The sequence below is a fragment of the Saccostrea cucullata genome, unplaced genomic scaffold, assembly GCF_032062105.1.
Source record: "Saccostrea cucullata isolate Sc308-1 unplaced genomic scaffold, CSIRO_AGI_Scuc_v1 ctg2316, whole genome shotgun sequence".
Lineage (NCBI taxonomy): Eukaryota > Metazoa > Mollusca > Bivalvia > Ostreida > Ostreidae > Saccostrea > Saccostrea cuccullata.
Window position 1 is genome coordinate 38,563 of NW_026939927.1, and position 14,151 is coordinate 52,713.

At 34.0% G+C, this 14,151-nt stretch overlaps 1 protein-coding gene across 1 annotated transcript in view; it reads left to right on the top strand.

Annotated features, from left to right (window-relative positions):
• Positions 1-13,880, top strand: part of LOC134254305 (uncharacterized) — a 28,853-nt gene extending 14,973 nt beyond the window's left edge. Inside the window, exons 6-8 of the mRNA XM_062736831.1 lie at positions 8,614-8,711; positions 9,049-10,206; positions 11,057-13,880. Of these exons, the coding sequence (XP_062592815.1) occupies positions 8,614-8,711; positions 9,049-10,206; positions 11,057-11,746 (1,946 nt within the window). The 3' untranslated portion in view covers positions 11,747-13,880. The remainder of the gene's footprint in view (positions 1-8,613; positions 8,712-9,048; positions 10,207-11,056) is intronic.
• The last annotated feature ends 271 nt before the right edge of the window (positions 13,881-14,151 follow it).

The following is a 14,151-nucleotide window of genomic DNA, read 5'->3' on the forward strand; positions in this document are numbered from 1 at the left end:
GTTGATGCATCTTGGGTTTTTCGGAGATTGTCGACCAAAAAGTAGGTCACAGTGACCTACTTCTGACATTTTATGGCTTTATTTAAGTATCTCAGGCACTTATCGGCTAAGAATCATCAAACTTTGTCAGTTGAGGCATCTTGTGTTTTCGGAGAATGTCGACCAAAAAGTAGGTTACAGTGACCTACTTTTGAATATCTCAGGTACATATTAGCTTAGAATCATCAAACTTTGTCAGTTTAGGCACCTTGGGTTTTCGGAGAATGTCGACCTAAAAGTAGGTCACTGTGACATACTTTTGACAATTTATGGCTATATTTAATTATATCTGGTACTTATTGGCTCAAAATCATCAAACTTTGTAAGTTGAGGCATCTTTCAGTTTCATTGAATGTCCAACAAGAAGTAGGTCATAGTGACCTACTTTTGAATATCGCAGGTACTTATTGGCTTAGAATCATCAAATTTTGTCAGTTTAGGCATCTTGGGTTTTTGGATAACGTTGACCAAAAAGTAGGTCACTGTGACCTACTTTTGACATTTGATGGTTATATGTAATTATCTCTGATACTAATTGGCTTAGAATCGTCAAACATTGTCAGATGATGCATCTTGGGTTTTCAGAGAATGTTGACCAAAAGGAGGTCATGGTGACCTACTTCTGAATATCTCAGGTACTTCTTTAATAAGAATCATAAGTTTTTGTCAATTAATGTATCTTGAGTCCTCAAAAAAATTCAATAAAAAGGTAGGTCACTGTGACCTACTTATGGTATTTTATATTATAATATCTTCAGTCTTAACTGGCTAAATATTATTAAACTTTGTAATTTGATGCATTTTGGGTCTTATGATACTAATAGAGTTGGAGTCTTCTAATAGAAGTGATAGATTGTACAATTTATCAGAGGAGCGATTCAAGGCCCTCGGGCCTCTTGTAGTTCATCTAAGCTGAAAGCTCAAAATAACTTTTCTGATCACATTGGGTCTTGAATCCCTCTCTATGACCATTTGAAAAACAAAATTCTAAAAAAAAAAAAATTATTTTTCTCCAGAGACACTGATATTTTTTCAACCAAACATGCCACAAAGCATTTTTTGGTGAACGGCGAGTCAGGTTCATTCAATTGAAATTTCACACAGCTTTTTAATGTGAGATAATCGAGAATAAGCTCCAATTTGGTGGAATCTGGATTCACATTTGTTCAAATCATGAACCCAGGTGGGCCATAATGAGTAATCAAATTGTTACAAAGAAGTATTAGAAAAAAATATTTAATATATTTTTTCAAGCATAATTGCATGGACCCTGAGGTCCAAGCAGTAAATATATAGGGGAGGTTAAACCGGATGCCATAGGCATACGACAGGCTAGCATTTGTGAGAATGCTAGAGATTTTGCTCCTAAGACAACTTGCTCGTAGAATAATTCGCCCTAGTCGAATTATAATATGCCATTCATTAGCAAAGCTTTCTTTTAAATCTGCATATCGTATCTATATATCTATTGGCGGATCTGAATTTAACATTGATTCTATGGCACAACCATTTTAAAAAGTAGGAAGAACTTGCAGCATATTCTAGTAGATAACTTTACAACTTGAGATTGAAAACTTTATTCAACAACTAGTTCTAGCTTTTAAAGGTACTTGGACACAGATTTGAAGTCAATATTTTCTCCATAATATTACCACTTACATATTTTAATAGCATTTCACACAAAAATTAATAAAAAATCTTATTTCATTTAAAAGTTATTAAAACTTTAATTTTTTTGGCGGGTTTGATTGATACATCCTTGCACTTTCACAAATTTTAACCTTATTCTTAATCCATTGGAAAAGTTGCAATCATTTTGTGTATTAATGAGAAATATTAAAACTTTTATCCAGAAAAAGAATTTTATTCAGAGTAGAAATGTTAGAAAGAAAAACTCCTTCACAAGTATCATCATTCCGAACTACTACAAGTTGCGTACAGAGTTTAGCAAATCGAGCACACTCGTGTTATGTACACAGTTTTTGTAAACAGGGCTCGAGTTCTGTTATTGTTAGCTCACCTGAGCCAAAGGCTCAAGTGAGCTTTTCTGATCACATTTTGTCCGTCGTCCGTCTAGCTGTCTGTCCGCTGTCTGTCTGTCCGTCCACTTTTCACATTTTTCTTCTCAAGAACCACTGGGCCAATTTTGACAAAAGTTGGTACAAAGCACAATTGGGTGAAGGGGAATTTAAATTGTCAAAATTAAAGACCAAGTCCCCTCACAAGGGGAGATGATTAAGAAAAGACAAAAATAGAGTGGGATCATTAGAATATCTTCTTCTCAAGAACCACTGGGCCAAAAAAAGCTGAATCTTATCTGGAAGCACCCAGGGGTAGTGTAGATTCTAAATTGTTCAAATCATGACCCCCAGGGGTTGGGCGGAGCCAGAATGGGGAATCAAAGTTTTACATAGAAGTATAGAGGAAAAATCTTTGAAAATCTTATTCTCAGGCACAACTGGGCCAGAAAAGCTGAAACTTATGTGGAAGAATACTTCGGTGGTGTAGATTCTAAAGTATGCAAATCATGACCCCCGGTGGTAGGGCGGGGCCACAATGGGGAATGAAAGTTTTACATAGAAATATATAGAAAAAATCTTTGAAAATCTTCTTCTCAAGAACCACTGGGCCAGAAAAGCTGAAACTTATGCGGAAGCACCCTGGGGTAGTTTAAATTCTAAATTGTTCAAATCATGACCCCTGATGGTAGGACGGGGCCACAATGGGGAATCAAAGTTTTACAAAGAAATATATAGGAAAAATCTTTGAAAATCTTCTTCTCAAGAACCACTGGGCCAGAAAAGCTGAAACTTATACCCTGGGGTAGTTTAAATTCTAAATTGTTCAAATCATGACCCCTGATGGTAGGACGGGGCCACAATGGGGAATCAAAGTTTTACAAAGAAATATATAGGAAAAATCTTTGAAAATCTTCTTCTCAAGAACCACTGGGCCAGAAAAGCTGAAACTTATACCCTGGGGTAGTTTAAATTCTAAATTGTTCAAATCATGACCCCTGATGGTAGGACGGGGCCACAATGGGGAATCAAAGTTTTACAAAGAAATATATAGGAAAAATCTTTGAAAATCTTCTTCTCAAGAACCACTGGGCCAGAAAAGCTGAAACTTATACCCTGGGGTAGTGTTGATTCTAAATTGCTAAAATCATGACCCCTGGTTGTTGGGCGGGGCCACAATGGGGTATCATCGTTTTACATAGAAATATAAAGGAAAAAATCTTTGAAATCTTCTTCTCAAGAACCACTGGGCCAGAAAACTTATGTGGAAGCATTCTGGGGTAGTGTAGATTTCAAATTTTCTAAATTATGATCATTGGGATAGGGTGGGGTCACAATATGTATTACAAGGGGGAAATCTGGTAAAGAACAGAATGTTCAAAGATTCTCAGGTGAACGATGTGGCCCTTGCGCCTCTTATTTTTTGTTCACCAGGTGCGTTCAATCGTCACAGTTTGCTTACCACAACTGCACGGTCTGACAATGTACTGTGTGTTTGTTTTGCTTTCGAACATATCTACTCTGAATTTTCTGGATTTTAGTATTAATAATTTTCATTAATACACAACGAGATTGCCACTTTTCACAAGGACTAAGAATAGAATTAATTTGTGAAAGAGCAAGGATGTGTCAATCAAACCCACCAAAAAATTTGAAATTTTAATATCTTTCATATGAAATAAGATTCATAATTAATTTTTGTGTTAAATGCTATCAAAATATATAAGTCGTAATATTATAGAGAAAATAACTTCATAACTGTGTCTAAGTACCTTTAAAAGATATAACAAGTCTTTATCGGTATATGTTTTGTGCATCAAGGTTCACAAAATACTTTGATATACAGCAATCCAAATACAGCTTGATAGATGCCTGTAGCAACTGTTTTCCATTTGGAGGAGGAGGGGGCTCCAAAAATTTGAAAATATGCGTACTACAGAGCTATCCTACCATCAGATATATTTTCCAATGATAGATTTCTTCCGTATATAAATCAAGAACAGATGTTAAGTTCCAACTGATGTAGGTTACATGTAGCAAATTAGCCAGATTTTTTTTTTGAAATTAGAAAAGTGTACTGGCTAATCGGCGATGAAAGAACTACGTACTCTAACTCTTGATTCTCGCCTACATTTTGCATTCATTGAATTCAATTTTAATGGCAATTTGGCCGTTAAATCTTTGTTTAATACAAAGAACAGTTCTATGGTAATTGATTAATCATTTTAATTCCAGCGCTAGATAGTAAATTATCATTAATTTCAGCTCTCTAAAAAGGGGGGTAAACGCTATTTTCTAGCGAAATCGAACTTTCAAGAATCACCATATTTTGAAATAGTCTTAAATATGATAAAATGTATCTCATATCTTCTCTAATGTCTTACGCAAATAAATGAAACATATATAAATTAATAAAATACAATTATTTAGTTGTAAATAGCTTTAGAATTGGTGAAAAATCCGCATTTTTTCATTTATTGTCTATAAACATATGTCCCCCCCCGTGAAACACAAAAAGCTTTGGCATAAATTTGTAAAATGACAGTCCATATTACCTGTAAAAAGGATTTTTTGTTTCACGGGGGGGGGGAGATGTTTTAAAAATATTTTCCGTTTTCCATTGATTTTTATAGTGAAAAACTCAAGTTTTACCAAAATTATAGAGTTATCTCTCTTTGGTATCCCAAAAAAGTAATGTTTTATTAAAATTCATATAAATATCTATAAAAATTTTGAAAATCATTCGAATATGTTTACTTTTGAGAATTGACTTAGAGGTAGGCGGGAGAACAATACTATCGTTCGTGGTTCTTAAATAATTTTGCTATGAATGTACTATCAGTCAAAGTAGGCAGATCATTGTCCAAATGTGATGAATATTCACTAAATGAAATGGTATATGTGTTAAAATGGGAGACTGCGGGGAAGGGGATTAAAAGAACAAATAAAGGGAAATATTTCATATCTTCTTCTCAGGAGCTACATGTAGTTATACTGATATAGAAGTAACCTAACTTATTGTACATAGATTCAGGTTTATGAAACGTGGGGGTAAGGTGGGATCATACTGGGAAATCAAATCTTTACTAAGAAATTTATGGGAAAATATCTTAAAGATGTTCTCTGAATAATAGCAAATGCCTTATTGATCATATTGATGTAGAGAGAATATTTAGGTAGTGTAGTTTCAAGTTTTCCCAAATCAGGACATTTGTGAGTAAGATGGGACCACAGAGGAATCAAAGTTTTATATATAGGGATATATAGGAAATGAAATGTGGAAATTGCGAAGAATATTTAAGCTCAAACTCAATTTGAACATAACAAATGGACCACACAAAACATTAGAGTTGGGATCATATGCCATGAGTAAGCAAAAAAGTATTTGAAAATTTTCATAAGAACATGAAAGCAATGATTATTTATATTGTTATGGAAGTATCTCTAGGTATTGCAGATTCAAATATGATCAAATCATGACCCCTAGGGATAAAGGTTTGGTCACAACAGGAAACCAAGGTCATCCATAGAATTTTTTTTCTCATTATAAACAAACAGATAACTGAACACATTTACTTTATGCCATACACACACACTCACCCTTTCGCACTATCCACTATCCATCTATGGATAATATTAATAGAGAGAAAAAAGGATAATACATGTAAATTCAATTTGTCACTTTTTCCTCCAACACCTTATAATATTATGTATAAATTATCCGAACTGTTAAATACATATTCATTTATCCACAATATGATCATGTATTGAGGATAAAATAGAGATAAAAAAGAATAAAAGACATTAACAATAGTAAATGAAATTTGAACTGTCACTCATCAAAAACAGGTTTCCATGTACACCATATGGAATTAAAATATACAATTTTATTCTTTTGGATTGAAAATTTTTTTCAACGTTATATTTGATTCTTAGATGACATAAGAGTGCACTAAAATTTTGCATTTTCTTCTGCATCAAACAAGTAAAGATATATTGTTTAGTGTATATTATAATAAAATTTACAATTCTATTATTTTTTGACAAAGGAATCTCTTAATATTACATTATTAATGTTAAATCCGATCCTTTTTGAAGTAGTTCTATATATATATGTCGGCTAAGACTACTCCACAATGGCAAAATATTATTACAAAATAAAAATACATGTTGAATTGTTTCTCTTTCATTCTTGCAAAAGGTGCAAAAATCAGTAGTTTTAATATCAATCTTTTTAAGATAGCAACCTACGGGAAGAATCCTATGCAGTATCCTAAACTGCAGCCATTGAACAGCTGTATCACTTGTTAATTTAAAACAAACTTTAAAAACATCATGTATTTCAAAATTACACTGCCCATAGATACTCAAAATGGAAATCCATTTTGATGTAGATGTAGGTTTAACATTATTTGTGTTTGAAATAGAGTAAATTGGCTTAGTGCATTTTTCTGACTGTAACAACAATTCATAATAAAAGGGCATAAGTGTATTGTAAGATTTTGTGGATAAGGATTTGTCAATAGACATACATTTCAAATATTTTGATATTGCAGTAAGAACACTATTATATTGCATAATCTGCTTATTTATATCTGTTTGTGAGAGGCAAAATCTTTTTTGTAAAGAATCAAAGCATAAAAAATATCCTTCACTATCTAAAAAATCTCCTTTCTCATACCAATTTTTGATAAATACAGACGGTTTACCAACCAGGATATTAGAATTGTACCACACCGGGATATTTGAAAAATTAATTTTTACACTTTTACACTTATTTAGACACTTCATGACTTCCAGCCATGATTTTAATACATCTTGCCAGAAAGCATTGTTTTAGGAATTAAATGCTCTAAAATAAACAGATCCCCAAAATGAAATAACTTCTCAATAACATCTTTTCCATTCAACGCAAAAAAAAAATCCATCCATGGCTTTTGTTTTTGAGTTAACCTTTTCATCCAAGAAGATTTTAAAGCAATTATAAAATTATCTACATCGACCATTTTTAAACCCCCAGAAAGATAGTCTTGTGTGACAAGGGATCGCTTTATCTTTAACCGATTTGGACTTCCATATAAATTCAAAAATATCTTTTTGCAGATCAACAAGAAACTGTTTTCTAGGAGATGGCAAAGAAATAAATAAATGATTAAGCTTAGGTAGGATAAGAGTCTTAACAACAATTATGCGTCCAATTGGAGTTAGAATTCTTTGTTTCCATTGTTTAATCAAATCTCTTATTTTAGGTAGTTGTGAATCATAATTAATATCAACAATTTCTTTCAGTCAAAGATTGATAACGTTTCAAATTTTCTTTTAGGGTCCTGAGTTCTTTTGCTTGCTCGTGAAACTTTTCTCTGATTGTTTCAAACTCTAAATTAAACCCCTCTGAGATATCTTTGGTCTGATCTTGAAACTCCTTTGTTTTTCTATCTTTTCCCCGAATTCTTTCTTTACCTGCTCCGTCACGCTCTGCTTAACTTCAGGTATGAGTGTCTCTTTGACTTCATCGAGGATTTCTTTTTTTAGTTCACCCTTTTATTTGGTCACGATTGAAGTGACTATTTCTTTTACATTGTCTTTACTGACCATTATTCGCCTTATATCCGATGTGCCTTCTTGTAAAAGACTGAGCTCATTCAATGCACTATTGGCACCACCGGTTGACTCGTATTCAGATCTGCTACTTCTTTGTTTTTTTTTGTGGCATTTTTTCCCGACACTACCGTATTTTTAATTGAAGCAGGAATTGACTGGAGGTTCAATTGCATCACTTCGTGATCGGGAGGCCCGGGTTCGATTCTCGATCGCGGCGCCGTGTCATACCTGAGACGTAAACATAGGTAGTGACTGTTCCTTCGCCAAGCGCTCGGCACTAGAAGTGAAAGTCACGGGTCTTTCGGATATGACCTTAAAAACGTAGGTCCCGTGTCACGGTAGGCGTTGGCACGATAAAGAACCCTCACTGCTCAATGGCCCTGAGTGCCGAGTATAGGTCTAAATTTGAAGCCCTTCACCGGCATCGGTGACGTCTCCATATGAGTGAAAAATTCTCAAGAGGGACGTTAAACAATATACAATCAATCAATCAATTGCATCAATTTTCTGTCTGGTGTATTCTTCTCACCCATTTTAATCGGCTCCAACACTCTCTGATTTTTTACCATCTTTCTGCGTTGTGAGCGGCATTGTGAGTAGCTACTCACGGTACATATGGTGCAGGGAGAAAACCACCGTGTCTTCACAAAAAAAGTTTACAAATCACAATTATAGTTACTTGTAGTTGTTTTTAACAAGATGGACAGTTTTTAACTGTTTGAAAGATCTCATACGAAGATTGAAATGACGAATTTAAGAGACTAACAGCGGAGCTGGAAAAAGACACTTACGCTCGGCTCATCACGTGGCCGGAAGAAAAATTAATGAAAAGAAATCTGGTCAAGACATTAGGGTCTATTGTGATTCATGAGCATTTATATAATTTTTAAATCTTAAATTAGAACGAAATATCTTGTCTACTTTAAATTAATTGTTGTTTATATTTGTTTTTCAGATTATCTTGAATTCTGGATGAAGTCAGTTCATCAGTACAGCAGTGAGAAAGCCCCCGTTATCCTGGTTGGTACCCACAGTGAGGGGAAAACAGAAAAAGTACTCATACATTTTTTCCTTCAGTTAATAAAAGATATATATTTCTTTAATTAAAATATTAGCCACCTTACATGTATTAGATAATCTGATCTGAAGAAAGTAAAGGAAATAAAAGTACTCAGAAGTACAGAGAGCCAGGCTCATTTACAGAGTAGAATGACTTTCTTTCATGAAATATAAAGGAACAAATGTTTCAAAGTGTTCTTTACAGGATAAGAAGGGCCATGATCTGTTTCATCAATATGCAAATATTTTGACTCAATGCAGAAATAAGATCATAAATTTCTAAAGATAAGTGCAGTGAAAACACATGTCTTAAATATATACTTTCTTCCAGGAAAAAACATTGTTTTTCCGTGAGGTATGGAAAACTTTAGAAATGAAGAAATCTTTGCAGAAACATCTCAGTGTAAAGCGGCAATTTGTGATTGGATTCAACGACAACGAAGGCATCGAGAGTATCAAGCTGTCAATCCTTGATGTTGTAGGTAAACTTGATCACTGGGGTGAAGAGCTTCCTCGCTCATGGGCTATGTTTGAAACATTCTTTCAGGAAAAGAAAAAACTCAAGATTTTAAAGATAGATGCACTCATTGCTTTCAATGAAGCATTGCCAGAGGGGATAAAGCTCCAAAAAATAGATGATATCAATGTTATGCTGCAGTTCTTCCATGACATCAGAGAAATTTTATTCTTTGTTCAAGAATATCTCCAAGATGTAATTATTCTTGATGTTCAGTGGTTTGCTGATGCATTTAAAAATATTATAACAGATAAAAACCATGCAGAGGAAGATTTACTTGAGTTTACTGCAGAGTGGGACAAATTCAACGAAACGGGGGAGTTACCTGATAATCTGTTGTCTGCTATATGGGAAATGTACAACAATGGTTACATTGAACATAAAAAGGAGATCATGCTGTACATGGAGAAGTTAGGACTCTTAGCTAAAATGAGTGACAATAAGTGGTATGTTCCCTGTATGAACAAAATACCATTTCCTGTGAAATACTCACCATACCCTGCCTCCTCCATCCTATGCTACATGTTTGATGTTCTTCCTGCTGGAATTTTCCATCGCCTTGTAGCTACATGCATGCAGATTAACTGGAAGATCCTTACAGAGAGAAAAAGACCATGCATTTACCAGACCGCAGCTATTTTCACAGTTCAGGGTCACAACGTTCTTCTTGGAATGACTCCAAATGAAATTCAGCTGCAAGTGTTTGTTATTGAAGGAGAAGTTGAGCTATCAACATGCCACGAAGTGAAGAAAAAGATTGACAGTTTACTAAGTATTCTATCCACAACATTCCAAACAGACTTTAAGTTCATGTTCGGATTCAAATGCAAAGCTGTGGGATTTTGCGACAACCAAGAAAGCTCTGTAATTGATGAAGCAGAATTTAGTCAACCATCTTTTCTGTGTCCTTCCTGTCCAATAGAAAGCAAGCATATCATCAAAGCAAACGATATCACAATGTTTTGGATAGAGGTATGATACTCAGTATTTAAATTATTTTAAGTAAAAAAGACTGATTTTGCTTCTGAAAAGTACACATATGTGTATTTTTAAATGTGAACTTCCTTTTTCTGTTAAAGGTGCTGCAGTTCTTTTCCGGGTCAAAGTCTTATGTTTTGTGTTTGAAAATCTGTCCTTTTGTTTAACTTGTACCAGCCAAAATAATCTTATTTCAGTCAAATACAAAATTCACTAATGGGTAGGGAAATTTTTAATTTTAGATGCAGCATAAGCATCTTAGATGGAGTCATTTGAGATTATTTTTAAAAGAATATAGCTCATTTTGACCATGTTTATATGCTATGTTTCTTAGTAGCTATGATTAAATTTAAACTCCTTTGAGTCTTTGACAAACAGACAGTTTTACACCCATTTGGAATAGTTGTGCATCATGAAGGTTTAGTTTAAAGTATAATGATCTCTTAAAGTTCATTTTATTTCCATTAAAATACAGTTGACAAGATTTAAGCCAAGTAAATAACCCATAGTATGAACATGATAGATTCCATATAATTAACAAGTCTTTAATGCGAAGAAGTTTTTTTTTGGAGGGGGGGGGGCTATCTGATATTTTTTACTACCTAAATTAATACAATCATGGTTTACATTTCTAGCAGGTAGTTGAAGAAGACCATTTATCATTTAGAAAGTATTTCCAAATTTTATTAAAACAGCTGATGTTTCATACTTTTAATATATTAAAAATTTCTTAATAAAATTACTCTTGTGTCAATTTCTTATCTTTTAAGTTGTACCCTTAGTCTCATCTTTTTATTATTTCTACTTGATCAAATTAACTAAATGAAGTCGAATATTGTTTCAGCCGAAAACAAAGACTTCAGTCTCTGCAGTGGCTTCTGGACAAGATCTCGGAGGCCGATCTAGATTTGCCAAACTTGGAATGGCATCAAACGATGTGTTAAATCAGGCATATAGAGATATACTAGAGATGGATGTCCCCCCTTCCGTTATTTACAACAAGGTGAAAGCATCATCAATTTATAAAAGATTACGCCCCGAGCAAGAACATCTTTTACAAAATGCTCAACTATTAGGGTATAAGAATTTTGATATCTCATTAACATACACAATGATAAGAAACATTTGTAAAAAGATTCCCAAACCAACAAAAGGAAAATGGGGAGAAGAACCTGCAGCAGGAGAAGTGACCGTGGGTGATGATATCGAGAGAATTAGATCAATCCGAAACGGTTTGACTGCACACGTTAGCTCAGCTTCAACCCCTCAGACAGAATTCGATGACACCTGGTTAATGATGTCAGATATCTGCAAAAGGCTTGAAACCTTCACTGGAAAAAAGTACTTGGATAAATTTAAATTCATCCAAAAACTGACACTGAAAGAGGAAGATGAAGATGATATTATAGAAAAGGTTAAAATGGAAAGTCAGCATGAAATGATGAAGACAATCATGAAGGATGTTCAGAAACTTACAGCAGCAGTATTGAGGTCTGAGGCTAAGCATGCTTCGGACTACGGTTATTATTCATAGCATGTTTCGTTCACCTGAGTATTAATTTAAAGTATTTTAAGTTTTTTTTAACTTAGGGAATACATTTTTTATGGCTTTGCAAGCGTTTGATATCTGTAAAAGATATGAAATGTACACTGGTAAGAAGTATTTCGATAATGCTTTGACATTGAAAAACTGACTTTAAAAAAGAGAGAAATGAAAACAATATAATACGCAAAACGCAAAAACAAAGTATGAAAAGTCACAAAAGGAGATGTTACAGTCACTTGAATTAGATCTCCCTGAAAGAATTAGATATCCTATACAAAAAAATGAATCATATAGTTCATAAGATTTCTTAATGCATTTCATTTGAATTTATCATTCCAGCATATCTACCAAATTTGGATACGATATGCCTTGCACTAAAAATAAGTTATGACAGTAGTCCATGATTTTATTTCCACAACCCAAGTATCTGGTGAATTACTTTAAAAATGACATGTTTAACTAACATTTTTTTTAAAGTTCAAAACATTATTTCAACATTATTTGTTTATAAGAATTAGATAATTTGGCCCGAGATTCCTCAAGAACTGAAAATCTAGTTTTTAGAGCCATTTATTACAATTCATGAAATTCGAAAAGTTAATATATTCATCAACATAAAATACCAACCAAGGTTTAAAGAAATACCAAACGTTTAGGGAGACAACTGCGAACAAAAACTGTGTAAAATCTATTAGCATTTTCTAGGTAAAAGTGGATTTTAAAAAATCATCAAAGAATCTTGATCTCTACAGATTGTATAATGCAGTAAAGAGGTGCTGATTGTGCAATTGCCTAGCTTCAGTAAGGATATGTTAATAGGCAGGTTTTCTGTGAAAAAAGAACAAGTGTTATCTGCATAATAATTTGTGTATTGATCAACAGTCTCACCTGAAGTAATCATTAGGTCACCTGAGTAAACTCATGTGACCTATTGCTATCCGTTTTCGTCCGTCGTCGTTCGTAAATATTTGAACATTCAGGTTCTTCTCTGCAACCACTGAACTAATTTCAACCAAATTTGGCACAAATCATCTATGGGTAAAGGGGAACAAAAATTATGAATTTCATGATCCCTGCCCCCCTGGGGCCTAAGGGGTGGGGCCAAAACCACTTAAATTTATGCAATCTTTAAAAATCTTCTTATTCACTCCTGAAGATCAAGCAGTTAAACTGTTGGCATGATTGTAATCAGCATTGAGTCCTCTACCAAAATTGTGAAACTCATGGCCCTGGGGTCAGGGGTTCTACTGCTAGGGCAGGGCTAATTAAGTATATGGTGAAAATGCATTATTTCTTTGAAAATCTTCTTCTCTGCTCCTGGGTATTAAATAAACTAACTAGGTGCATAGTTATCATGAGTTAGAGTGTTTCTACCAGAATTGTGAATTTTAAGGCCCCAGGGTCAGGGGTTCTGGTGTTAGGATGGGGCTCTATTGATTGTATAGTGAAAATACATGATTTCTTTGAAAATCTTCTTCTCTGTTCCTGGGATTTAATTTAACTATTTAAGTGCAAAGTTATGATGAGCAAGAGTGGCTCTACCAGAATTGTGAATTTTATGGCCCCAGGGTCAGGGGTTCTGGTGTTAGTGTGGGGCTCTATTGATTATATAATAAAAATACATGAATTCTTTGAAAATTTTTTTCTCTGCTCCAGGGTATTAAGCAGATGAACAAGCTATTTTGTTATGATGAGCAAGGACCCTAATCTTCTCGAGTTGTGAATTTCAATGCCCCAGGGTCAGGGGTACCATGGAAGGGGGAGGGGGGCTGTACTTATATACAATGTACTGAAAATGAATTAATTGTTTGAAATCTGCTCCTTGGTTTTAATCAGGCCAGTAATAGAATTAGCTTTGTTTGATGTGACTTTTGACTCAAGTAAATCCATGCAGTCCAAAGAATATTTATCAACTGATACGGATTGTAGTTTCTTTTCATTATATTCATCCGGATCTAGGTGTCTGTACGTTTTAATAATAATACACAAAATTGGAAAGAGTCATTTAAACGCTTGATATATAGAACAGTTTTCATTTAAAAGCGTCTTTGTGATGTTGAATGTGCGCATCACTAATCCAAGCATGGCTGTCGAAATGTTGAAAGCGGTAATGTAAACTCGTTATAAGGCGTTTTTTTTATTAGTTGTTTTACGGATTTTTTTTTTTGGAAAGTGTCCATTGGGTGGCTACAAAAAAAAGAAAAGAAAAGAAAAAGAAGAAGTGTTCAATGTTCAAAACTTTTAATATGCAGCATATCAAAGCAGTTGGGGAAATCAACCTCACAACATTGCACAGAAATGTCTTTCTTGGCATTCCTCACTACAACAGAACGATTCTTCGAGCAGAGAGACATATTATGTGAACAATGCTAAACTTTTCTGTGTATGTCTAT